At 45.5% G+C, this 27,876-nt stretch overlaps 1 protein-coding gene across 1 annotated transcript; it reads left to right on the top strand.

The window, feature by feature from the left end:
• Positions 1-281: 281 nt before the first annotated feature.
• On the top strand, positions 282-24,618 carry LOC144145982 (YEATS domain-containing protein 4-like). Its single transcript, XM_077677874.1, has 8 exons — positions 282-417; positions 1,620-1,760; positions 5,057-5,176; positions 10,225-10,291; positions 12,784-12,878; positions 15,372-15,464; positions 19,352-19,439; positions 23,601-24,618. Exons 2-8 carry the CDS (start codon positions 1,698-1,700, stop codon positions 23,801-23,803), a joined length of 729 nt encoding a protein of 242 aa, XP_077534000.1. The 5' UTR covers positions 282-417; positions 1,620-1,697; the 3' UTR covers positions 23,804-24,618.
• Positions 24,619-27,876: the final 3,258 nt, after the last annotated feature.

Genomic DNA, 27,876 nt, shown 5'->3' with positions numbered 1-27,876 from the left:
CAGACGGCAGCACCATCTGAATGAAGAAATTTAGATTAAAGGACATAAGGCGCATTCGTACAGCTATCCGGGCTTGACCTCGTGGCTCAGTTGGCAGAGCGTTTCTCGCTTCCCGTTGCGTTCATGGGCTCGAATCCGGGCGCCGCGTAAATGGAACTGTTTCTGTTGACGTCATTTCCGTGACGGATAAGGTGTCGATGAGGTTCGTGTCACAGAGCTTCATACAATTATTTCGTATAAAACTCTATGGTTCGTGTTATTAAACCTGGCTCGTAATCCTAATTGTAATATTATAAAAGCGTCCATGGCAAAGCAGTATAGTTAAAACTAGCGCTGGATGCTGCAGCCACTGCAGCTTGAGCGGCAACATTGTGTAAAATGGCGCCGAACATGGATTCCTAAGCAATTGCAGTCGGCGTGAGTTGAACTTTTTCGTTGTTTTGTTGTGGTGATTGAATACCTCAGCTCCAAATTTCCTCTAGGGACTACCATGAAGGCGCAAAGAATGAGGTTTTACAGGTTTGGGTGTCATTATAAGAAGTTAAGCTGTCTGAGCAGTGCCGCGCCAAGTTTGTCGCTGCTTATGCCGGTAAGGAGTCGAGTAAAGATTTATTGAACGTAGTCGACACTGTTCGCTGATTTCATAAAGTTTGAATGCTAAGGGTAGTTAAGGTTTGTTCCTTCCATTGTTAGTGTGGTTTTGGAGAATAACTATGCAGTGCCGAGTACAGGGATGTGCTGCAGACGACGCTGTTTACACACGACCGAGTTGCACGTAAGCTGGCAACATCTGAAAAGCGCCCAACACATCTCCGGCCTCAAACCTTTGTTAGTAAGTGTGTGTTAACTCTGCAGAAGTGTAGCGGTTCTAAAGTTCAAGGTAAACAGACACCCTGAAGTAAGAAACGCCGCGTCGACGGCTGTACCGGGTCGTGTTAAACAGCTGATGAGCAGTGCTTAAAAACAAACTTAATAGGTATTCCCGAATTCACAAACCTGTCTTCTTTTTAGCAGCGAGTTGACTTCAAAACGTTTGCTCTCAGATGGCAGTCTGCGTGAACGGGCTGCAGGCCCAAAAGTACCACACAAAACTTTTTATGTTAAATGTTATGCGAGTAATGCAAAGGAATAAAAGTAAATTATCTTTAAAGAACAACGCATGTGTGTACAAATGTACCTTAAAGATGTTGTACGTCCTTCGGATGCCTAGGTAACTTCAAGCAAGCGCAGGGCAGGTGGAGTGCTGTATGCTTGATTTGCGTCCACTTTTTCTTAATGTCACTTTCAGGGCGTAGCAAAGAGCAACTGCCATTGTAATTTCAGGCACCATGTCTATACCATTCTAACAAGCAGTGTATTAGCAATAAAATAAGAACGCAGGCTAGATTTATGTTTCGTTTTTACTGCCGTTTTGCTGTGTGTTTTTCCATCATTTGTTGAAAACCGGTTTTTTTTTCTTTTCCTCCCAGAGCACGAACCAGCATCATACCTGGAAATAACGGCCACAGATAATTTACTGTGGACATTTAGCAGTATAGTAGTCACTAGTAACATGGTGATTTTTGTGTTCACTTGGTGGTGTCGCTCTGCTGTTAAATTGTGTTGCTAATCCTCTGCAGCTGTGACCCTCTCGTTATCTTCACCCTGGGACTGAGTAACGGCGCCAGGTCTCTCTGTGGGCAGCCGGCTGGCGTGTGATGGCCGTCGTCATGCCGGGCTTAATACCAGAAGTCGTCCAAGAGCCCGGCGGAAGAGTGAAGGTGCGACCGATTCAGATAGACCGCTTCGTATCTACTACGCAATGGATTGCGTTTTATGCGCAGATTTTGTCACCTTGTGTGTGTCAATAACGCACTTAGTTTGGCTATACCTCACCTCGTTCAGATTCACAATGCCACAATTCGTAAAGCTGTTTTGGGATTGTTTTATGCCATACCATAAAGTTCTGAGTGAACGCCACCCACGAAACTTTGCCCACCCCTTTTTATGGGTGAAACATTCGATTTACTAAAAGACCCGAAAGATCACCCACCCCCTAAAATCGGTGGCTTTAGCGCCGATGAGTGAACAGAGTAAACGCGAATCATCTAGATATTCATGTGTTGATGTGTTCACTTATTCGTCCTTTCCGCGCTTGAGCCGAAAGTTTGCCCATCTGGTTTTTTTTTATATATATATCTCTGTAGTTTTGGTTGGCGGTGAGGCCACTTTTTCTAATTTTTCGCACCTGACCCGAAAGATTGCCCATGCCGTACTTTTCGCGTCATATCTCTGTACTTTGGGTGGTTGTTCTTTCGGAACTTTATGGTAAGTATTGCAGAAATACAGAGAAGCATCCTTACAGAAACATCCTCTCAAGATTTAATTGCGTGCCGTTGCAGGCTTTGGTCACACATGGCCTGCTCTTGCATTAAACGAGCCATGAAGACAAAATACAGGTTGGGTTTGTTAGAAAGACTGCTTAGTCCCGATAACAATGTTACCGATATCATCGCAATCTTTGAACAAATAACGGAGTTATTGAATAAAACGTGTGAAGCCGTGGCGACCACCTAGCCAATTTCCCGCAACTTTTCTATGACGTCACGGAACCTTGTTTGTGTGATTGGCGGCCGCCTAACTGACCTGTCGCGACGACACAAGACTGGACGTCTGTAATGGGGCCTCTAGTTCCATTTGACCGCATCACTTGAATGCTAACGTGCAGTTAACACACTGAAAATAATGATTTATTGTTGGCCCGTAACGTCATTCTTGCTCATCACGTCACTGTGGCGCAAAATTTGAAATTTTTAAATACATCTTGCTTTTTTTTCGTTAAAAAAACATCTTTTGTGGCTTTAATGGAGCTAAGTGAGATACTGAATCCTAGTTCTTTCAAATTGAACGGAGTTGTATTTTTTCTTCATGGCTCCTTTAACGACGACCGGAGCAAGTGTTGGAAATAGGACTCTTGTGAAAAGGAAGTGCGCGGAACTGCCCCCATACTGTCCAACCGCACATGTGCAGCTGGTATAACACGAATTAGGAACACGCATATATGACAGAAAGTGCACACGCTCCAATATTTGTGGTAAAATAACTCCTTATAATGCTGCGAGTATGGGTTAGGTACAGCGTTAAGTAACCATACTTTAGCACTCTGAGCAAGTATGCAAACAAATGTCTTGTACTGTATCCGTTCCTGTTCGTTGTGACGAGCTTGAAAGAGTCGCTAGCGTGCGCAGTAACCTCAGAAGCTGGAGGGTGATGTGACAGGCAAAACGAGGTTCCTTGTCCCTAACACTAAAAAAAAACTAGTGTCGAAGTGCTAAAACGAGACACAGCTGGTGGACACACAAGTCCTTAGTTCTGTGCTTAGTAAGAAGCAACTTGAGCACGAGGACACGGGTTCGATTTTCGGCTGCGGCGGCTGCCGCTTTTATGATGGAGGCAAAAAGCAAAAACGCCCTTGTGTACGAGATTTCGGCACACGATGATCCCCAGGTGGTCAAAATTAATCTGGAGTCCTCCACTACGTCGCACCTCATTGCTTGCTTTGCATCGGCGCGTTAAAACCCTACAATCAATCAATTAGTAAGAAGCAACTGTTCCGAGATTGTTATTTTCATCAGCCTGTTGATGTTCACTGAATCATGACAGCCCTACTGCAAAAGCCACATGCTTTTAGCAAGAAATAGAGATGGAAGCGGGAGGGGAGGGCACGACCGCATATGGTATGCAGAATAGCTCAGCAAGGCAAGGCCTAAGAAGGGCGTCCTTTCTCAGTGTCTAGATATCTGCATGCTACAATTGCCACTCTGGTGCTTTGCAAAGACATGAGCACAGCCTTGAATGCCTTTGTGTGTTGTCTGCGAGTGGACAGGGACTCCTCAGTACGTCCTCACGCTCAACTTATCGAAGAGGGCTGATGTAGTGGCTCACCTCTTCCACAGGTTGGCCTAGAATGGGCAGTTGCAGTGAATGTGCTGAATGCTCATTGCAACATGCCACGGTTCAGAAAAGAACCTCGCTGGTATAGTCACGGGGTGTTGTGGGATGTGAGAAAGTTGTCCTAACACAGCAATTCAGTGTGCATTGTTTTTGTCATGTTTAGCAGCAGGTGGTCTGTTAAAAGACACGAGGCTTTTCAAATGAACATCGTGCTGCGCTGCTGTCGGGTGTATTCACATATTGCGGTAAAGTGTTAGGATAATTGCTTGATATCACTAAGAGGATATAACTTGTTTTCACTGCTAGGGCGTTGCTCTAAAAGGTTACCCTGAGCAATTTGTTAACCAGAAGCTCTCACTTGATTCCAGCCCCCTACATTAGTCTCCTGGCAACATGCCGCGGCTGTTATTTACATGCCCTTGCCTTAACTCCATATTTCGCCAAAACGAATCTTTTCAAATTTTCGCTTTTTCCACGCACGATCTGCGAGTGGAACAAGTTCTATTAACGCGCATGTTTTCCTGGTGATGTGAAAATGATTTGCAGTTATCTTCTCCACTGTTCCATTGTGTTGCTGCATTGCTTTCTTTCAGTGCCATGTTCCTCTTCCCCCTATTTCTTTTTTTGTTAAAAAATGTAATTCACGGAATCCCCCTTAATTCATTGTTGTATGTGTGTGATGTTAAGCTTGATTGCCTTTTTATTCTTTTTTTCTCTTTATTGCTGCACCACTCCTGCTTGGGCTTCATGCCTGCAGTGTCTTGCAAATAAATAAATAAATAAAAATTTAGAGAACCATGCATGTTGAGCATGCACAATTTCATTGATTAAAGTTTGGCTGCCCTTGATTGGCTTGTTGCTGTGGTCCGCAAAAAAAACGCATGTAATAACAGCTTGGTGCCTGGCATCACTGACTTGTCTATGAAAAGATAGGGCTCTTCTGAATTTGGCAGAGGTAGTTACATTTACATTTACATAGTTACAGCAATAGTTGTGTTTGACAACTGCTGGGGCTTACTTGGTAGCCCATCACAAATCAGGATGGACCTTGGGTGCATCTAGTTGACTGAGTATCAGAGACAGTGAACCACATCACCCTGCTTTCCGTATGCCTGACCTGCAGGGGCTGACAATTGTGAAGCCCATCGTGTACGGCAACGTTGCCCGTTATTTCGGCAAGAAGCGCGAGGAAGATGGTCATACTCATCAGTGGACCGTCTACGTGAAGCCGTACAAGAATGAGGTGAGGGCGAGGTTACTGTCACTCTCTCAGTGGGAGGAGGAGGGGGACCGTATAGAAAGATTCGTCATGGTGCATGCTTGTTGATTCTACAACATATCTGTTGAGTGTGCCACGTAACTTCTTCGGCAAGTTTTCAGATGCGCTCAAAGTACTGTCCACAATGCTTGGATTGACTCATTGTCTAAGAGAGGGCTTAGGCTAATCCACAGCCCTCCACTATGACCCAGGTAACTAAGGTGCAACACGCAAAAGCCACATTCCCACTTGCGACGGGCCATCACTTCGCAGCGGTGTAGCCGATCGCTCTCAAACCGAATTTTCTGGTCGCGCGATGGCATCGCCAAACCAGATAGCCAATCATGGCCATGGAGTCAGCGGACATAGCCGGAAACAAAATGTTTATTCACATCCAGTATTGCAAACGGCGGCAAGCTGCTGCTGCCCGGCCCGTCTCGCCGGCAAGCAACTTCCCGTGCACTTCGGTTCTTTGGTCAGTGACTTCGGCGTATACGAATCAACGAACCGCGTGGGGCTCATCAGTGCGGAGAAACGTGCTTGAATTGTAAAAGCAGGAGTTATTTGTATTAGCTATATGGATAGCAGGGCGGCAGGCTGATTTGCAGCCTTTGCCTACCTCTGCCCTGTTCAGAGGGGCCAGAACTTCTATGTCTGAAAAGAAGCGGACGTTTCGTGCCGGGACACGAATGTTGTGGCGTGAAAGCAGTTGTGTGTATTTCTTCCCGAAATAATACGCTGAAAAGGGTCTGCTTGTGTTCATTATTTTCAGCACACCCCGCTACCCGCAGTGCTTTCGGCACTGTTCCAGGTTAGCAGCATTTGTTCTGTGGGGATTTCTGCGTGTTCTTGTCGCGGTAGTGTAACCTGTTTTTCTCCGAGCGCAATAGTGGAAGCACCAAGAAAGTCGTGCAAGTCGGGCAACAACTCCGCGAAATGCAGTCGCACAGTCGCTCGTTGCAAGGGCGAACACTGCCTCGTCTCACGACACGCGTTGTGCACCGTCATGTGACCTACCCCGAGTCGCAAGTAGGAATGTGCCTGTAATCTTGGCGTTTCAAATATCGCCATCACTCTGCTCCTGTCTTTTTCATTCGTTTCAATTTTAATCTTGTGAGACCACCCATTCGGGAGCATTAACAATGTCGATGGCGTTGTCGCTCTGTTGTGTCTCTCGTGTAAATACCATATCGGAATTCGAGCAGTTCGGGGCCGCCAAAGGGAGAACAAAGTGCAGTTCCAGTTCCTGGAAAAATAATATGGGGCCACCCTGGGGCCGGCAGTGTGAAAGCTGGCTGTCGTCAGAAGGATGGGCGAATTAGCATTCAAAGGGAGTACTACTGTGAATTTCTAGGTTTGAGCCCATAGTAGTGGGACCCAATTGACCTGCCCTTCTTTTGTTGTATTCCCTGAGGTGCCTGACTTCTTGAGTGGCCAATAGCAGAACAGTTGTAAAGTTTATAGGTTCGGCATATTGAAAAATTGCGATTTGAATGGCTTAACAAATGGCCATTCAAGGGATTGGCTGTGGCTACAGTGCTGGGCATGGGGGCATGTTTAACTCTTCCGTTACGGCGGAAAAACGGCTGATTTTGAGTGCTTCCACAACACTGTTTTTTTTTTTTTTTTTTTTTTCTCATGAGCTACTGGACACATTTAGCATTGCTATGCATGAAATTGTAGCTTTAGATCGCTCCTTCAAAATGTGCAAAAAGTGCAAAAAAGTATACATGCAAGTATACATGCAATGTATACAAAGTATACATGCAAGTATACATGCAAAAATGTGCAAAAAAGTATACATGCAATGCATATAGGCAAATGTACCGAGCCTTATATTTAAGTTGTTCCTACATTCCTAAGCTATGATTCAATGTACAGTTGAACCTCGTTATAAGAGACACTGATGTAAGAGACAAATGGGTATAAGAGACGCTATTGACCCACATGGTTGGCTGCCCTATCTTTCCCATTAAATCGACCTCTTTTATAACAGACATTGGATGTAGGAGATTGGTTATAAGAGACAAGTCATCCTTGAAGTTTAATCAATAATCTTGCTTGTAACAGACAAATGAACTTCAGATGCAGTGCCACCAGTCACTAATTGCAGTTGCTGATTGATTGATTGATTGATTGTAGGGTTTAACGCGCCGACGCAACGCAGGCGATGAGGCGCGCCGTAGTGGAGGGCTCCGGATTAATTTTGACCACCTGGGGATCTTTATCGTGCGCCGAAATCTCGTACACACGGGCGTTTTTGCTTTTCGCCTCCATCAGAAAAGCGGCCGCCGCGGCCGGGAATCGAACCCGCGACCTCGTGCTCAGCAGCGCAACTAATTGCAGTTGCTTCCATTGTGGAAACACAGGGGGATGACAGACACCTGCAGTCGCTATTTATTATAACTTCAGCAAACACAAAGTGGTTCAGTCAGCTATGAATAGTCTGAGCACACAGCGGAAGAAGCTGTGCACTCTGGCTATTCATCAGGCTTGTGAACTCAACATATACGATTCATCTTCCACAAACAAGGAAAGAAAAAAAAGCTTGTAGAATTGGTTGTAAAAAACAGTAAATACAGTCATGAAGCAAACAAAGTTTCATAAATTCTGGGGCCAAACAATAATTAGAATGAATCTTTTGAAACATGCTGTAGCGTTCTTTTGAGCTTATCTTAGTCATACGGTGCCCACATGGAACTAGGGTCTGATTTGTAAGTGAAAACATGGTTCCCTGCTTATAAGAGACATCTCGTATAAGAGACAGAAACTGCTCCCTGATACGTGTCTCTTATAAAGGGGTTCAACTGTATACATCTATGCTGTGCACCAAGTTTTGAATTTTTGCGGTCCCGTCAACCTAGCGGCCCCGGCGGTTGTGCCACTCTGCGAAGCCACTTGAGAGTAAGTCGGTCTCTCTAAAATATGCATCTAAGCATACTACTTTGTGTTCTCACACAAAATCCTTATCACTGCGGTGGAAAAAAACCAGATAAAAAAAAATTCAGCACTCTTGAGATGCAGCACATGTCTCTCCGCAGCGCTAATCTGACATGAGCGCCGGGCTATCTTGAACGTGATAACACTGTAGTGTATTTGGCTAAGTATCCCCTCCGCACGTTGTCCAGAACCGCAGTCATCAAATAGGAAGTTTGTTTTGTGTATTATTACAGCGCGAAGTCAAAAACGAACCTTGCCTGCAACACCCGTCAAAGTCTGAGGCCATTGAATGGGAGCGTCTTCATCAAAACTAAAATCCGACGAATCCACGTCGTTGGTGGAGTCATCACTGCTGCTTGGGTAGCAAAAATAAGCAGCAGCAGCTGCAAAAGTCCCTGCCACAGCTGTCTGCGGTTGAGGAGCGTGCCATGAAGTGGACGCCACTTTCGCGCTACCCGCCACCATCGCGGGTTCAAATTTCACTCTCGGCGTCGTCTCCGCACGGGAAATGTCAACAAGAGATAACAAAATCGAAAAAGGAGTTGTCCATAAATATTCTAGAATGGCGCTAGTTGTCTGCAAGGCACCGTTTTCAGCTTTCGCGGGACGTTTGAAATCATGGGAACTCCGTGTTAGATGGCCTAGCGCGTTTTAAGGAGAGAGTTAAAGGGGCCATACAGACAAGATACAAGTTTAGCTCATACAAGTTTGAGGGAGTGTATGCTTGAGTCATAGGAATATGAAGAGTGTGCTAACCTTGAGACTCAATTTCGCATGCATTCTGATTAATTAAGTGTACCTGGTGGGAGCTGCATGTTATAGTTAAAAATGACACAGATGGACACAAATGATGCTTTAAAAAAGCCCAAAGATTTGTTTGCGGGGGCGACTGAGTTGTAGCTGCTTTTTGAGACCGCATCAGTACTGCACAAGCCCTGCCGATTGACATCATTCATTGCGGCTTCAGAATTTGTTTTTAACGGCTGAAATTTAGATTGTTGGATGCAACACGCTTTGGCCCATAAATTCTTCATATTTGTATCGTCTTGAAATTCGTGTCCTCATCAAGATTGCACTGCGTACGGCCTTGGCCACAATGGCGCATCGATGTGTCCTCCCTCTGCGTGCACACAGAAAATATTCAAGCCGTTCCACTCAATGTGACAGCTGTCGGAAGTGCAGAGCAGTGATGCGCCACAATGGGCTGTGGTGCCGTTATCCGCTCACTCTTACCACCTTCGCCGCCCTGTCTCATTCTTCTCCTGATGAAATCAACAGAGGTTTGACCAACGCCTTTCAGATTTCCCACCTTCGCAGTGCTTGCGTGCCCCCTGCCTGAAACTGTGCCAGCGGGAGTTCTGTTCTTTTTGTTCTTGCTTTTCCTCCCACACGTGCCGGCGTTGCACTGCCACTTTTTTTTTTGCTTACGTAAGAACCAACCCAACGAGCATTCCGAACTAAATGGATGCGGGCGCTGCCCGTTAATTACGTATACTTTGCCTCAAATGTACCTGCAGTTTTATTTGTGCTAAACAACAGGGAGATGTATTGCAAGCGCCAGAGGTTCAAGAGTTTCGAGCGCTTACCACTATATAAACCGCTTGGTTTTCGAAGCTTCTGTGGGACGCTGCGACGACAGAAGGCCGTGTGGCTCTACTTGGGTTAGCGAGCAAGCTACGGTGACAATGCGTGCCCCTAAAGTGCTCTGCACTTAAAAAACTGTGCTAACCAGCCCACCCGTGTTGCCTGCTTCAGCCCACACTAGGCCCTCTTGAAAGCAGGGTGGGTCCAGAGCCTGATGTTAGCTGTTCGTTCTAAAGGGTGCACAATCATCGGAACGCTGGCTTTTCTGCAGCTTTAGTGTTACTGTGCCTATTAGTGCAAGTGCACGAGAGTGGAGTTTCTCCAGTGCACGCTATTTTTCTAGGGGCATCAGCGTTCGCTGTAAGGCCAGTGTGCAAATAGACAAATACTGAGAGGGAGGAGACCTTGTTGTTTGGTGCTGGGCGTGAGAGCAGTGAGAAGAATTCTCCCAGTTCTCTGTCCCTCTTGCATGCTTGCTGTAACTGTTGTGTCTTTATTCCTCCTCGTAGGACATGTCGACCTATGTCAAGAAGGTGCACTTCAAGCTGCACGAGAGCTACCCAATACAGAACCGGGGTGAGCGTGTGCCTGTTACTTTTTTACTTTTTTGTTACTTGTTACTTTTTTGTTAATTGTCAACAGCTTAGAACTCTGCTGAAGGATAGTAGTATTGATTGGGGTGTTTTGGTAGCAGCGTGCTACGTGGTTGCAATTTTGGTTCTTCTTTTTCAAGCCTCTGTGCAGACGACTGCACAATGTGCCCTAGTGAACTGTCCTCGGCATTTTGAGGGGCAGGTAATGCTGTACTATACTCGGTGACAACTTAAGAATGGCACCGGAAGTTGCCGCTGTGCCTTATCACCATAGCCGGATGTTTCTCCGCGCGGCGCAAGTAGGGCGTTACTGGGAATATTTTGAACATGGCGTGAGCCGTTCCCGCAATTTTTTGGACTTCATATGCTTATAAACGACTCCAGTGATGACAAACAAACTGCGTGGGAAAAGGCAGACGATACCACGCATTCATAGCAAACCCCTTTCAAAACGCGCGCGCACTGACGTCACGGGTCTGGCACTTTGGCGGAGTGATACACTACATGAGGTGGTGCCGTTCTTGAGTTGTAACCGAGTATAGGAACAGTTCTTATTGTCCGTGGGGATAATTGCTGAAAAGTGATGTTACCCGTTTTGTAAGCCAGAGATTGCCACAATCCAGAAACGTGCAGTTTTCTGGGCATACTCGCTTGCTGTAGCAGATGCCGGGAAACCTTTTCGCTTGCAGTTTGTAGCCTGAAGGTGACTAGTTTTGTAGGTGGGGAGGGAAAAATTGCAAAAGGACGTTACTTTTACAATTGGTAAAGCCTACCCGAGGTCGCATAAATGAAGTTTGTGCGAGCAGTTATGTACAGCCGGACCAGCTCTTCCTACCACGGTCAGCACGTGGACTACACCTGACAGGATTTGAACCAGATGAGTTGCGCTTTCACGAGCAACAGAGAGCAAATGCAAGCAGTGAAAAGCAGACTAGATCGAACTCATCTGTGTGTGGCGAAGGTTCAGGTCACCTTGTCAAGAAGGCTGCACTTCCTGGTTGGTGAGAAGCAGGATGTCGGACTGGCTCAGTGGACTGCATCTGCTGAACCACTTTCTTTGACTATCAAAACTTCGATGGCAATGGAGTGCAGTTTAACTCTTTCGCGACCGCACCTAGTCAAAATCGTTCAGTTTGAACGGTACTTCGGGAGCACCTTTTCATAGCGTTCCAGGTGTTGCTCAAACAAGTAAATCTGCTTGGTGTTAGATCAAAAAATGGCCTTTCAAAATCAGTTTTGTTTTCAATTTTGCAACAAAAAGGTGATTTTTGGCACGCGTTTGAATCAGCTGGGTGTGAAAAAGGGGCGCGGTTATCGCGTGTCACTGCTACCAAAGAAGAGTGCGTGCCACTCTTATCAACTGAACCACTGCATCAGCTGAACCAGCGCATGAATGGTGAACCAGCAAACGATTTACAATCGTCAGGTTTGCACTCTGACAGTAATAATCCCACAAATCGGCTGAAATAGCCAAGCAGTGCTTGTTTGCGAAGCTACTTCATGATTTTAGGCAGTTTTGTTGCCTTTGCGCACGTTGTTCCAAGTTGTGTTGTAGTTCTACTTACCACAAGACCATATTTACCGCTACTACGCAGTTACCCAACTGCAAGGCTACCTGCCATGGCGCCTTGAGTGTACGCGACTGATCCTCGGACAAAGCATGCAGCTCCTAATTTCACCCAACCCTAACCCGATTTCTGTGATAAGAACTTCAGATGCAAGTCAAAAGATCACACCCAGTCGCCAGATATCTGTTCCAACAAGGACAGCACTTCAAACCGGCCTTACACACTGCCAGCTGTTCGTCTGCCAGTTTCGTTTCCATATGAGGGTACCTCCGGGGGTCTAGTGTTGCTGCTTATTTGAACTGTCTATTCGGATGGAGTCTCCGATAAGTTTTTGTACTGTTTCATTTCAAAAATGTTAGGTGGCACTGCACTGCAGTGGAGGAGGCTCGTTGTGTTGATCTTTTTTATCGCGCCACAGGTACTCGGCCGAAGTTTGCAGGGCACGATTCTAGCGCATTGCACCTCATTCCTGCAAGCAAGGCTACAATTGGGAGTCAGAAGATGATAATAAAGCTCAACTTTATGTTTTTGAGAGCTAACTGACCGCGAACGTCAACAAGCATCAACTACGGAGTTTCGTTTTCAACTTCGTGGATGTTATTCCGCATCGCGTGCTTGTCCCAAATATTGTGCTGGCTGTAATACAAATTCAGTCCTTGACAAAATGTTTTTTTGGTTACGTAGGATGCAACATAGGGTGCATTTTGGGGCAACAAGCATTGATGAGTAGTGGACTTTGCAATTGCAACTTAGTGTCTAGCGGCTAATTTTTCACGGGAAACTTGTGAAGAGATTTTTGTATGTTTGGCTATTTTCAGAGTGTTGCAAAGCTGTACAAGGTTTAAAATTCATATTTTTTGTATTCTATGTCGACATTATCTTTTTCTTTCCATTCCCTTTGTTACAGTGGTGACGAAGCCTCCATACGAAGTGACAGAAACAGGCTGGGGTGAATTTGAAATCGTCATCAAAATATACTTTGTGGACACAACAGAAAGGCCGGTGAGTTGGAGTTCGACATGCTGAGCTTCCCACTGTTGCAATAAAATGCCGAGCAGGTGAAATCTTTTGCATTTTCTGTAGTGTCTGGCAGTTTTGAGTACTGGGCAAGGAACATTGGCCACGGGATATCAATTCGGGTCAGCTGATTTTCGCTAACTTCGAACATGTGATGGAAAGGCGGGAAGACTTGTCATATGCACCAATGATTACGGTACACTTTGGGCTTCGAAAGTGGGAACCAGAAAAACTGGTTTTGTCTTCCAAGCCCAAACTTCAAACAGTTGTAACTTCTGCTACAGACCAGATAGAATGATGATGTTACTCTTATAGCACCCCTTGATTTGTGCACAGTTCACCATTGCCTTATTCAGATGCATCACTCCAGCAGTTTTTTTACAAAAGCTGTCAAACAATTAAATATAAAAATCCATATAAATATGAACGTAGTCATTTTATACACAAAAAAAAACGACTTTAATAGCTACAATAAAAATGAAAAACTGCATCTGTCCCCCAATTTTCATCATCACAACTGTAAAAATAAAGTTTTTGATCAAAGGCCCATGTGCTCTCTTTATGTGTAATTTAAGCGCAACTGTTTAGGTGTTTTGATTCTGCTATACATAGAGGCAAAGAATTCAAAGAGATGTGGATGCATGTACAGTGATAGATCACACTTCATTGTATTACGATTAATAAGAGAACGCTGTCGTAAGCGTGGCTGGCACAGATGGTGTGTCGTGGGGCACGTTGTAAGCTGAGTGGCGTGAAGTGCAAGTGCCTCGCTCATCCAATCGGCACTTATGTAGTAATAAAAACTTTTTGTGAAATGAAACATTTTTCTGAAATGGGGAGCAACTGCCGCAACTCGGAGCTTTCGACGGCTCAAACACAAATTCCTGTTTGTCTAATGCCCTTACAAGAAAACTGGTGGTTCGTTGCAATCTATTACTCCACTCTCTTGTCGAAACCTCCCCCGTGTGCTGCTGAGCACAAGGTTGCGGGTTCGATTCCCGGCTGCGGCGGCCGCTTTTCTGATGGAGGCTTTCGAAAAGCAAAAACGCCCGTGTGTACGAGATTTCGGCGCACGTTAAAGATCCCCAGGTGGTCAAAATTAATCCGGAGCCCTCCACTACGGCGCGCCTCACCGCTTGCGTTGCTTCGGCGTGTCAAACCCTACAATCAGTCAAACCTCCAGTGCCTCCATGAATGGTGTTCACAATTGCTGGGTGGTTTCGAAAAAATTTCTCACCCCATTAGCAACGTTCAGCATCAGTCTGCCACCACCAATGGGTGGCAACTATTGCGCTGCACATAATGGGGCCGTGGAAGACTGCTAGCATCGTTTTTTACATTTTGAAAGTTGTGAGGCAGAGGCGGTTTTCCGATGTACAGCACACTGCAGACGGCTAGCGACGGAGACTGTTTGCCTTGAATTTCGCACTGAATTTGACCGAGGTGGCACGTTTTGTTTGCTTCATTGGGAAAGTCTTTCGTGTTGTGTTTGTTGTAAGGGAAGTAACATTATGCTGCATTCGATTGGAAAAGAAATAAAGAAGCTCCTAAACTCTTGGAAAACCAATATTTGTGCAGCAGATTTTTGTACAGACTGTCTGTTGGGACTTTCCTATAGCGCCTGTAGCCTGGGCATTAGTGGAGTTTACATATCCTCTTGCCATAACGTGTCAAACATTGTCAGCACGCATTTCAAAAGGTATTGCCTTCACTCAAGGGATGTGAAGTGTGTGCATTCTTTCTTTCTCTTTTTTTTTTCTCCCACTTCTGAGCATCGTGCGTTTCATTATTGTGGCTCCATCTTGCGGCACCACACTCCTGAGGTAGCCATTTTTTTCATGATGGCTGCTGGCACTCCCACAAGCGGTGATCATGTGTATTAGTTTTCTGACTAAGCGGGCGAACACCACCGCCATTCTTGGTGCTAAACAAAATAGGCGTGAAGTGTGACCTCTGTGTAAATTTTGAGCACGAACAAACAAGCGCTTGGCTCTGAGGGAAAAAAAACAACTTCAGAAACGCTTATTTATTGTTGTGACACCCTGTATTACGCCTCGTGGGTCCATTATATTGAACCACTCAAAGAAACAGCAATGTTTATGACCTTTCGGGCTGAAATAAACACAGTGAAACAAAATAGCCTTTGCCAAACTTGATGGTGTGTTCGTTTCTTTTTTTTTACTATATGAAAATTTTATTGTTGTTGTTGCCTAGAAACCAAGGTGGGTAAAAAGTGCCGAAGTTCCGTGTTTTTTTTTTTTTTTTTTTACGAAAAGTGTTTTAATGAGACCCCAGAGCAGAGAATGTTGGTGCTAAAAGTTTCACAAGCCTTACTGAGAATGAAAAGATTACCCTTCAACTGTTTCCCATTGCCGTTGGCATGATGTTGGTTGCCAGCTACATGTGTACGCCAGGTACTATACAACACTGTGTGTGTCTTTTCATGTGTGGCGGTCCTCCGTATCCTTCGTGGTCTAGGTGACCGTGTACCACATCCTGAAGCTCTTCCAGAGTGAGACCAACATCATGCTGGGAAAAAAGCAGCTTGTGACGGAGTCCTACGATGAGCTGGTAAGTAGCACTAGTGTTTTCTTTGTTTGGACTGCAAGGCACGTGGAAAGCAATGCTGCTTTGTTGTGGTGTTGCGACTTTGTTGAAATCCGAGCCTCAGCGTTTTGGAGTCTCCGTCTCTAAAAGTCACTGAAAAAGCACGAGTGCTTGCCTAGCTATTTTTGAAAAAACTAGTCTCGCAAAAGTGCTATCGGCTGAAATGCCGAGACGGGTCGAATAATGATTTTTGACTTCAGCGCGAGTGCGGTGACCCGTGCACTGCTAAGTACACGGGTCACCGCACTCTCGAATGAACGTGCAAATGAACGAGCGCACTGATACGGCTTATCGCCAACAACCTGATCTCGATAAGCTTCTTCAGCTGTCTGCTCGGAAGCGTGTGTGTAGCATTGCGTTGCAGGCGCTACTGTAAATGTACTGCACGCATATAATAGGCGGAAACCCAAATTTGGCGGTTGCTGTCGCCTTCTTGCGCTTGGTTGCCAAGTGCACCGCGGAGGCATGGAGTGCGTGTCGCTTGCTGTAATGAGAGTAGCTCGCTGTATCTGTGCACGCAGTCGCGGGCAGAATGGTCGCAAAAGGCACGCTGGTACAGTACCTACAGCTCCTACATACCTACAGTACCTACAGTACCTACAGCCGTACACTTAGTGGCGTACACTTAGTGGGCGACACGCTCTACAAAACAAGCAAGCAGTCGGAAGCCTTGGCCAGACTCGTCGATGGCTCGGCAAACTCAAAAACGTTGAAGGCAAAGCATTGATATCATGTCAGTGATGTCTGCACGAGTCATGTATCTTCTACCAGTTGGCTTCTGGAGGTATTGAAGAACATTTTTGTCTTATTTGTATCTATTCTAGGCAGGTAAGAGTGCTATATGGTATACAGCTGGGTTACTATTCAGAGTACTAGTATTAAAAATATTGTTTGCAGTTTTTATACCATTATCCTCCTAAATTTTGCAGGAAATTACAGAGTTTGGTCTCAAAACAGGTCTCTATAAAGTAGTATGAGGGCGGATCGTTCACCCACTCTCTAGATGGCCCCCCAAAAACACCCTTTCTGGCTCCTGAACGGCTCCAATCGTGCAATCCGATCATGGTCGTATTAGAGTGTCCTCGCCACAACTTCAGCTCTGCATACCGTGCTAAGTGAACCCTCACAGTGCAGTGAAAAGACTTCATACGAACCATCTTCCCCTACCCTTTTTCCCATGTCCCCCAACAGGGCCTATTGGCCTCCGCCTATAATAAAGTCCATTTCATTCCATTCCTTGTTTGATTTTGTAAATATTTTGAGTGGTTAGACGAGCCTGCTTTGGTGATTGGCACAAATCAAATAGTACGCCACGTCTTTTCGCTTTCTGCAGAACTCGTTGGTTGCTTTCGCTGGACCTGAAGTTCAGGCACGTGTGCACTGTCGTTGAATTGTTGGCACATCTTTTGTATTGATCTGCCCCAAATTTGGAATTTGGCGCTCCAAAATGAAGGTGTTTTGTTCCTGTAACCTGCTACAAATTTGGATTTTTTTTGCTCCGAAACCAAAATTTTCGGGCTTTAAAAATTGCCCCAAATCCTATTCTGGCTGTTGTACCCCAGATAAACGGTAAATAATTGCACCTTTCACGAAACTGCTGTTGTGTGTTTGTAAGAGCAATCTATAAGCTACAATTTCATGCATAGCAATGCTAAATGTGTCCAGTAGCTCAAGAGAAAAAAGAAAGTTTTGTGGAAGCACACAATGTCGGCCTTTTTTCGCCATAACAAAAAAAGTTAAAGTGCTTTATAAAACATTATGCCATATATGTAAGGATGAATTGAACTAACAAAACCTCTGAAGCCATCTGGTAAGCAACGGCCACCAGGGGCGCTGCTTACAAAAGGAGCTCCACAGCGGATATTTTCATTGCAAAAGGGATCCCCCACCAGACCCGAACGACACGCCTTTTTCTTACAGTACATCATAGCAAGGTGAAGCGCTGCATTTCACAATCCATCGCTTGTACTGGCCGCAGCGCCACTGTCCTACCACAAGTTGATTAGCAAATGTGTCAGCAACGATGTCCACGTGAAGCGTTTTTGCGGCAGCGTGCTTGCTTGCATCGGGGACGCATTGCTGCTGGGGGCTGCCATCTTGCCTGTCTGGTGATGGAACAGACGTAAACAGCGGCGGAACCGAGACTGGCGCACTCCGTTGGGCTCAATCGGCATTGGGTTTTCAACAACACTCGCGCTGCTGCCTAACTTCGCCTAACGGCAAGTGCCGCTTTCTTAAATGGCCGTTGAAATGCCCGTGTAACAGTGATGTTAGATGCCTATGATGCGGGAGGGGAACGGACAGCCCCTTGTTTGTACGCTAGAATAAAGCTTGAGTCTTTCCAAGTTTCGTTCAGCTAATTGGCTAGGAAGTGTGCTCGATCATAAACAAAGGTGTTTTGTTTCGTGCACTCCTTGGGCTCTTTCCTGGTCATCCTTCTTCGCAGAGTAGAAGGCACTGAATGTTTTTTATACATATCTGTTCAGAAATTGCTGACGTGTCAGAATCGGTGCAAACCGAAACCGCTAGTGTGGTTTCAGTTTGCACCGATTCTGACACATGCGGCAGGGCAGCTGCATGTGTGCACAAGCAAGATTTCAAACAATGCGCAGTCTGCAAGAACAGCATTTTGCTGTTCTTGCAGACTTCGCAATGTTTGCTTTTCTTGTGGTCAGCAAGAACAGCAAAACGTACACACGCGCTTTATCATTCTGTCCGTACCACTGGCAAAAACTGCATGGTAGGGCTTGTTTCAAACCCGAAATACAAAAGAAAAGGGAATTTCATGCAACTGCTGCATTGCATTAAGCTAGCCACTGCTGCATTTTTCGCGCACTTCCCAAGAGTGGGAATCGGTCGAGCTCAATGGTGTTACCGAGCGCCGTCTGTGCCCGTCAAGGTTGATAAAACCTGGGCAGGTAGGCCTTAAGTATTCAGGCTTCACCTTGACACAGAAGTGACAGTCAACATAATGCTTTCACATTGCAGTTCACAGTTGCCTTTTTTAGGTGTTGCCATTTTGTGACAGCCTTTGGCTAAACATGTTTTTAATTTTTTTATCAGAGAATGTGGTGTGTGCAGAGCTCTAGTGAAGAGGTTGTGTGCACGTTCTTGCAGATGTCACATAGTCCCCCTGAGTCCACTTTCTTGCACACAGTGCGCCCTTTGTAGTGGCATGCTGGCCAGAGCCAAAAGGGAAGTAGCAGACTCTCCTAGAGCACACTGTTCTAGACTGAGTTTCTAATGACGCTCACTTATGCTGCTACTGCATTCTTTCTTGAGAGCGGGGATATCATCTGAGTCATCACATGCTGTGTCCTGACCAGTTCTTTTCTAAGAGGAATAAAACGTGAATTGAGAAGAATCTCATTCCGGTGCCGAGGGAGGGATACGACATGCACATACCAGTGCACACAGCAGGTTGTGAATCTTTAGCCTCCATAAACAGCTTGTCCTGTGCTGACAGTTTTTTGCACTTCACGCTTTTCCCAGATGTGAAGATTCAGGTGTGTGCGTGTTCGAATTGAGGGCACATTGCAAACGAGTGAATGTGGTAGTTTCTCTCCACCATCGCAGGGGGGGGAGTTTGTACTTGATGAGATGCACTTCAATGTGTTTTTCCTGTGGTGGGGGTCTTCGGCCTTGTTGCATGGTGCCTAGTTAGCCCATTTATTTCAGAGTTCAACGGGGCTAGCGCAGTAGCTGTTACGTTTCTCACTGTAGAGCCGACCGAGCTTCTAAGGCGCTACCCATAACTAGTAGTGCGCACCTGTTCACTCTGAGCTTACTGCATTTATGCGCTGCACTAAGTCGTAACTCCGTTGTTCTGCTTCCGGCGACCTCCTGTGCAGATATTCTCGGAACCAACGATGATGATGCAGCAGCTGCTGACGAGCACCAGGCAGCTGACACTGGGCCCGTACAAGCACGAGTTCGACTGTGAGTAGGGCTGATCCAGTAGGCCAGGGTTGGATGATTGCCATGGCAGTCAGGGTAACTTTCAATGCAGCTGGCACAAATTTGGAGTCATGCTATGTTGAGGGAATGGATATGGAAGGAATTGGCAGGCGGTTTGGCTGCATTAACCGCAGAATAATACGTGAAAGCAGCTTTCTTACCAGTCATGGGCATGTTACCAGTAAAAAGTAACAACAGCATTACAGTTGCTGTTACCAAAGCCAAAAAAGTAACTCTGTCACAATTACAGTTAAAACCCTTGGTGAAGGGAACTCAAGCCCAACACCAACAATTGTTGCGAGCGCCTCATTTTGTTGCATCAGGTTTTTTTGTTGATGCTCCCTTGGTGCCGGGAATTTGTTTGCAAAACTCGTTGTAACTTAGGATAAGTTGTTTTTCAAAGTTGGTGTCCGAGAGCTTCCCTCTTTTCAGAGGTGTAATTTCCGAGGTCTAGATTATTTTTTTTAAAGACTGTTGTCTTTCTTGGGCTACTTAAACACAGAAATTTTGGTCTGTCTGTTTGTCTGCCTGCCTGTCTGTCTGTGATTCGATTCAGCCGCCCGGCCAAAGTGAAACTGAATCAGCACAATAGTCTTATAGTATACCCACAATCAAACCTAAACGCCCGAGTCCGGTGGCAGTCCTCATACTTGCCAACATTGTTGAACAAGAACAAAACATTACACAAATGTGAGGCAGAAGATTAATTCATAAGTGATATTTGCAGTGTTTCTTTATTAAGAAATTCGTGGGTGCTTGTTTTTTGCGATATCAAATGAAATACTACAACTGCAGATAACCATCGCCTGCTGCTGCCCGCGCCACTATAGCTCCTGGCAGGATTTTAAGAAATCAAATGGCAATAGTAACGGACGGTTCCACTAGAGAGGTTCCACGTTCCGCTTGGAATGCACGTGGAGCAGGGCAACACAGTTCTGTAAACGTCGAAGTAGCGCGCCTTGATTCACGCGCGTTTCCGCCGTACGGCAGCGCTGGCATCAAGGCACCCGGCCTGGAGCAGTGGAACAAGGTAAATTTTAATTGACTTGAGCAAACCTCGAGCGTGTTATCTTTGGAGGAACGACATGGGAGAAGAACAGCATGAGAGGTGAGCGGGAAAGAGAAGGGAGGCATTTACTCGGCAGGGGTGCCAGTCAACTATTGTCTTTCGTCAGCATTGGCAACGAAAGGAGCAGATACGCGGCCATTTTTTTTTCTTCTTTCTGCTCGCTCGAGGTGAAATGATAGTTTTAGACATCACCTTCAAGACAGGGTTCGTGCAGGTCCTTGAAAACCTTGAAAACCCTTGAATTCAGAAGTGTCAATTTCAAGGCCTGGAAAGTCCTGGAATTTTTAAATGGTCCTTGAATATCCTTGATTTTTATGGAGAGAATCAATGGCCCTGTCTTTTCACAAGAATTTAAAGCGTTTGTCGTGGATTTTAGGTGTTAACAAATCTAAAGAAACATTGTAGCAATCAAGCTTCAGTGTATTGCTTGAAATTTCAAAAAGTTTTGTGGATTTTCGTTATTACGAGGCAACATTGGAAGCAGGCTTTTCTCAATCCAATCCATGTCACAATACAATCCAGTGAAAGCCAGCTTCTGTTCTCTATCTTGCATCTTCCAAGTCTGTGGACGTTTGCATGTTTGCTGTTCCTCATACTCTCCATCGACGTTTGCTTTTACGTGCAAATGGTGGACGTGTACACAGTTCGTCCTGCCTTAGAGCAACACTTGCTGATTCAGTTTCAACTGATACTCTTGCTGACAAAGCAGGACATGCAGGCAACATTAACGAAGTTTTGAAATCAAACAGCCTCAGCAAAACAACATGAAAAAAAAAAAACCTCTAAATACCAACCATGAAATGAAAAATAAAGCTGGGGGAACATTCACGCACCTGTTAGTGGCTATCTAAATGTGCAATATTGTGCTTAGGTATTGTGCAATAAAAAAACTGTTGCATTGTGTTGAAAAAGCTATAGATAATCTCAGATAAAACATTAGATGGGGACCTTGAAAATGTGTTTTCTTGTCCTTGAAAGTCCTTGAAAACCCTTGAATTTTTGCTTTTGAAGCCTGTGCAAACCCTGCAAGACCGACCTCAAATCTCGGTCTTCTGCAAGAAAGATAATTCATCATCTTAGCAGCCTCCTCTCCTAAACTGCGAGGGGATCCGTGTTGTGGAAAGGGAAAGGTGGAGAGAAAAAAGTCACAAGAAGTAGAAAGACGAACTGTACATCGGCCTTTAACGAGTGTTGCTATTGGATACTTTTCTATAAAAAAGGAAGTAACTGAAATGGTTACTCTGTAAAAAAGTAACGCTGTTACAGTCGCAAGTTCCTTTAATAACATAAAACTTGCTAGTGACAGTTACAACTTGCTGAAAAAAGTTACTAGTTACTGGTAACATGTTTCTAGCCATGCCTGCTTGTAAAGCATTTTCCAGTACCTTACAGCGAGTGTGCTATTCTGGGGGCCTGTAACACTGTGGTGGTCTTCAGAGGACACGTGCAGACTTTCCTAGTGCTTCTGCATTGAGTGATTAGTATTCTTCACTAGTGGAAATGGTTGAGCTTATCAGCCGTCGCCTCTCTTCAGCAGCCCTTTCACATGTGGCCTCACGCAAGCGCGCAGCGTTATAATTCATGCCTCTTACGTGAATTCCGAAATGCGAGCAGCTGGAGCAGGTCTGGGTTGCTGAGACAAAAAGAGCAAATTCGAAGAGTGCCGGGGCCGATCGACGCGAGGCGATCAACTGTCAACGAGCGAGTACGGCAGTTGTGCAACGGCCGCTTTTGTGGTTGCTACGGCGGCGGCAGGCTCTCGGTCGACGCCGAGAGCACGCGACGAGTCACGAGTGTGGCTTATGCGAGACGATACGTTCTTGGCGCGGCTGGTCAGTGCATTGGCGCGCGAACGAGTACGGCGGCTGTGTGGCGCACTGCAAGATTGTGACCGGTCAACTCTACAAAAGCGCGAGGCGCAAGTACGACATACGCTGTTGTCGCGGCCAGCCAGGGCGCGAAGACGTGCACCAGCTACGCGGTGCACTGCACGGAATCGTTTCAGTTCAAACAGCTTCGTCAAAAAATAAATAAAAACCAGCCACCGTTGGCGACATTTCGCTGACCGATTAAAAGGAAAGAAAAGAAGGTGCCACATTTGGGAGAATGGCTAACAAGGTTAGCAACATTGATTCCCAGGTGAGGTGGTTGTTTCACGATGCCAGTGAAGACACTGCAGTGCTTTCGTCGCTGCATGGCTTTTTATGCAGGCGGGAATCGTTTAATCTGAAGATTTGGTGCGGCCACCCTTCTCACAGGATCAAAACTGCCCGTGTAAACAAAAATAATAGTAAAATTACGGATTTCAACTTGAATGATACACGCTGAAACCGAATTTTTACACGCTAGCTGGCATCTTTCGGCGCTTTCCTCCCACGGAAGCTTTTATTGTTTTGTTTTGTTTGTTTGTTCTCTTACAAACGCAGGGCGGTTCGATTAGCACAACGAATATTCCCTCTGCCAGCGCCCAACGCTATTTTTTTCGTCTACCGATTTCCTAGCTCTTTGCTTCACCACGATGCCTTGCGATGCCTTGCGATGCCTGTGTCCACCTTTTATTGCGTGACTATAGGCACGCCTCAGCTGCTCACAGTGAAGGAGTAATGATTGCACAGACTTCCTAACCTCTTTTCGCACATGTCTTGAGTTTTTAAAGAAGCGGACGACCCGAAACACATCGAATGTGCGCCATCTTCTCGCAGGCAATCGGGGACGAAGCGGCCGACTGAGCCCACTCGATTCCTGAGTAGCATCACTTCCACCCGGCCATAATGGCCGCCCCTTTTTTTCCCAGTTTCAGTTTAAAAAAGAGCATTTTGATCTTCTTCACGCAAATTTGGGCCTCCAAATTTTTGCACGTGGCACCTTTTTATGTAATACTACCGCAAAACAATACATTTAAGGGGCCGAAAACTTTGTTGCTGTTATCCTTTAAATAAGCAGTTCAAATTGGCAAACGTGCTGCTTAGAACAGTCCTGTAATATCAGGTGCGTACGTGCGCGTGTCAGCGTAAAGTGTATCACATGTCTCAAAGTCGTTCGCTTATAACAGCCCTCAACACGTGGTGTTGCAGTCGAAGAGAAGAAGGAGAAGACCCTGCAGGCCATCCTGTCGGCCAAGAACAAGATCCGGCTGGAAGTGGCCGACCTCAAGGAGCGCCTCAAGGTGGCCAGGGAGACCATCGACAAGTACAAGACGGAGATCAGCAAGCTGGAGTCACAGGCGGAGGTCGACCCGGGGGGAGCTCCCGCCGCTGCTCCCAGCGCTGCATCATGACCTTTTGACCTTTGCCATCGTGACCTCTCGTTGCGAATGCCAGCCCACACCAGAGGCTGCGGACAGTGATCGTTGGCTGCACCACAGTGCAGTGAGGGTAGTGCTGCAGCGAGATCAAACACGAGTAAGTGAAACCGCTGCTCGGTGGACATGCTTTGGACTACTGTGGTTTTCGAAAGACTCGAGGAGTGTTGCGATGAAGAAAAACGGCGCAAGCATGTTACACCTGTGTTGGTTTCTTTTCTCGTCACGTGTCATCAGCCTCAAATGGCTAAATCAGTGCGCATCCGGCTGTAACGAATGAAAGAGGACTTTTTGTTTTTATTTTTATGCATTTAATTGGCACTTAAACTTGACAGTACAGCGGTGCACTGTGCAGTTTCCAATCAAAACAACAGGTGCATGCATGGGCTCTGCCAGGACTCAGCATTGTGTGCATTTCTGTGGGACATACCAATTTATTGCCATTCTGTTTCGGATGTACCACGTAGTGCTCTAGGGACAAGCGTTGACTTTAGTTCATCATTCGTTTTCTGTTTTTGTTGCATAACTCGTGATGCTCCTGCAACTGTCCTTTCACTGTTTGGTCACCTGTTCTTGTGTGGGCTTTGCTGAGCTGCTCATAAAAGTGCAAGGAAGCATAAAATAATTGAGTTGAACTTGCTGGCTGACCTCTCATCTATCGTTATTTCACCCGTCAGAAAGTAAAAGTTCAATCTTAATTGGTGAGTATGGCATATTCAATGGCTGGCCATGTAAAAAAATGCCAACGCCCAAATGTTTCACTCAATAAAACCAATTTTCTCAGCCTATAAGTGTGTGTATCAGCAATATGTTTTTTTTTTTTTGCAACAACAGGCCCTTTGCAAATACATCGCACGGGCGGCTTAGGATATAAAAGCCATTTCAATAAAGTTACACAGTTATAATAAAGTTAACTCCGAAAACATTCCCACACATACAAAATTCACACACATCCACGCGTTTGTATGAAGTTAACAGCTAAAACTCAGTTATGCTATCACCACATTGCTGGGAAAATGTAGGCTGGGATTTCGTTGCAGAGCAAATGAATGTGGCAGAACTAATCTCCAGCCTTCTCTTTTTCTTTTGTGATTTGGTGCAGTTTGCAAGAGGGTGTCAAACCAAAAAAAAAAAATATACCGGAGCTTTGGTTTGAGTTAAAGTCCAGGCGTCTTCATTCCATTGTAGTTCAGCCCCAATTTGACTAAGCCAAATTAGTGAGCAGTTGTTGAACCGATTCATAAGTATAAATTAACAATGAAGTGCATGAAAAATGTTATTGTGGGATTTCATGTCGAAAGTTCTTGTAAAAAAAACTGGCGAAGCTTGCACCAAGTTGCGCAAGGTTTGGACCATCGCAAAGCTGCAGGATTTCTTTCTACGTGAGCACTGGAACACACATCACCACACATTTGCACAAGTTTGAAATTGTTTATTTACATGTGCAGCCGTTGCTTTGCACTGCACTAGTAGTAGTAATCATCGTATGCATTGATATCGGCGTGTTCCTCGTACCGAGCATTACATGCACGGTAGCACTTGACAGCTGGGCGCAGCAGCGACGCACACGTGCACACTGCATGCGCAGTGTTCCTGGAGTCGCGTTGAGGTTCCGTAGAGCTGGTGCTGTGCCAGCTGTGATGTTGTTGGTTGCTAGCAACGCAAAACGTTTCCCAGGGTTTTTTTTTTTTTTTTTTTCCCTTCCCTGAAGCCACTGCGCAAGCCGGGGTTGCTGGGCAATCGCTTGTGAGGGCTCGGGCATTTTCTTAGTATTTGTAACGTGTTACGCACCACACATTACGGCCAGCTACAACAGCTCCGATGTTAAAAAATGCCACCGGAGAATATTGCTGACCACGGACTTCGACGCCTTCACCATTGAGCTGTCTGTCATTCATGCCCACCTCGGCGGAACGTTACCTGTTTCTCCGCAAAATTTAAAACAAACCAAAAAGAGATGCACATTCAAAAAAAAAAAAATCAGAGCCTGTTCACCCTGTGGAGAGGGAAGTTCAGTGAAGCTGGTGCCCTGGTGGAATTTGCTATGTTTAGGTTTCGACATATTGGGGATTTGCTGTGTTGAATAATGAGGACTGTGGTGCAATCTCTACATCGCTGTCAAAGGACGCACACGATTGGGGGGCAGAGGCAGTGACATCTCGAGTGTGCCGCACAGGTGGCCACCAAGGAGCGCATGGCATCGCAGTGTCAAGTGGGAGAGCAGTGCCACCTGTGGCAACGAGTGTACACAACTTGGAAAAGGTGCAGCAGTGGTATTGGCTGTAGCCATACTCACACCCTATATGGCAATGCTTCACTGCGCAATGCACAGTGTATGTGGGAAAGCCAGCCTTCAGAGACCAGGCTTACATCGATCTTTTTGAAGTCGGCTTCATCTCTAAACATTCAAGTGTCGCTGGGAAAACAGTCTTAGCAACAAAATAAGCCATTTTATATTAAAATATGTAGGTCCTGGGACCTTTTTTTTTTTTTTTTTGACACATAATCAATTTCTTCCATATGCTGAAGGTTGGTCTATGCTCGGTCTGTTGCCAAAGGCAGTCTCCTGGATCTTAGCCATACACAACTTCACTGTAAAAAGCGTTCACAAGCGCCAGCGAACGATAGCCTTTTCAGTGAGCCCATATTCAGGTAGCAGTTATGGAAAAGGTCATAGAATGGAAGACATGTCGAAAGCAAAATTTGTGCTCTCTTTTTGCACGTTTTTGGTGGTTGAAAGCAGTGAAGAAGAGCAGAAATTGTTCTTGTTATTTGAAAACCACGTGCATGACCTTTTTCTATTTCCCATACAGAAAGACTTCTCCAGCATTTAATTTACTCTTTACAGGTGCTGCGAACGTTTTCAAAATAACTATGATATGAAACAAGTGGGCACTTGCTGAGTGAAGGTCCTCCCCAATGCACACAACTTGCTCCTAGACTAATGAAAGCAAAGCAAGACCTATGGGGCATTTATATCTGCGCAGTTGATGAGAGGTGGAGGACTAAATGTGAGGGTGGTAGGTAAAAGAGAAAGGCACCGATTACATATTGATGGTGCTTTTTCAGTTTGACCCAACAGCTTCATCATGAGCAAGTATTTATTATCCCTTTACGGCCCGGCCCACACAAACGTGTGGGTCAACAAATTCATTTACTAAGTGGCACCTGTTTCGGTTTCGGTATCACAGACCCGGGTAGTCGCTGATGAAGGGACTTTAGTCGCAGCGAACGCTTCCGAGACTTATTTGGTTTCGGCAGTTCACTCATTTCGCCACCAGGGGGCGAGAAATCGCGCATTAAAAACGGCGTCCCAGCCGGCGCGATCACGCTAGCCGCCTTCAAGATGAAAACTGATATTTCTTCTTGCTATTCTCGTATTTTTTGAATAACAAGCATAAGACACGACTTGCAGGAATTCGAAAAACACGATCGGCTAAAAAATACACCCGTTCCCTTCTTGTGTGTTACGTCATCACGCATGAAAAACGCACCCACACATATGTGTGGGCTGGGCTTTCGTCGTCACGAAAATTTCACCGGGCGGTACAAGGTGGCGGGCTTGTGCACTGTTGCGCTAGGGATAAATAATTTTTTCTTGCTTTCTTGGTGTCTCTTTATTCGCGGTTTTGTGCTGGCTCGTTGGGAATGTTTTCTGGCGCCTTAGCATTGAACTATTTCCGTAATTACTTGTGATAATAATATTAATTATAAATATTAATTACATTAATTAAAACTTCATTATTATTTATTTTCACAAAATCCCATTTATATTATACATACTCCTGAAATCAATATAAAACTTGTAAATAATGCGTAAAAATGAAGTTTTTCTGCGCCTGATGCCGTTTTTAGTGTATTTTTACTGTCCGCAGATCATACGAATAGAAGCCCAGCCCACACATGTGTGGGTTGGTTTTCTGTGTGAATACTCTGAGCTTTCCATTTTCACTTGTAGAAGCAGCTTTAAGAAGGGGTAAATACGCAAAGTTTAATTACTTGTGGCCATTTTTTCCAAGATCTTTTTGTTGGGCAGGAAAGGGTTATGG

Source organism: Haemaphysalis longicornis, unplaced genomic scaffold (genome assembly GCF_048455015.1).
Source record: "Haemaphysalis longicornis isolate Haplotype H1 unplaced genomic scaffold, Haemaphysalis longicornis Haplotype H1 scaffold_7, whole genome shotgun sequence".
NCBI classification, from domain to species: domain Eukaryota; kingdom Metazoa; phylum Arthropoda; class Arachnida; order Ixodida; family Ixodidae; genus Haemaphysalis; species Haemaphysalis longicornis.
Note: the sequence above shows the minus strand (reverse complement) of the source record. Positions and strands in the feature narration are given on the sequence as shown.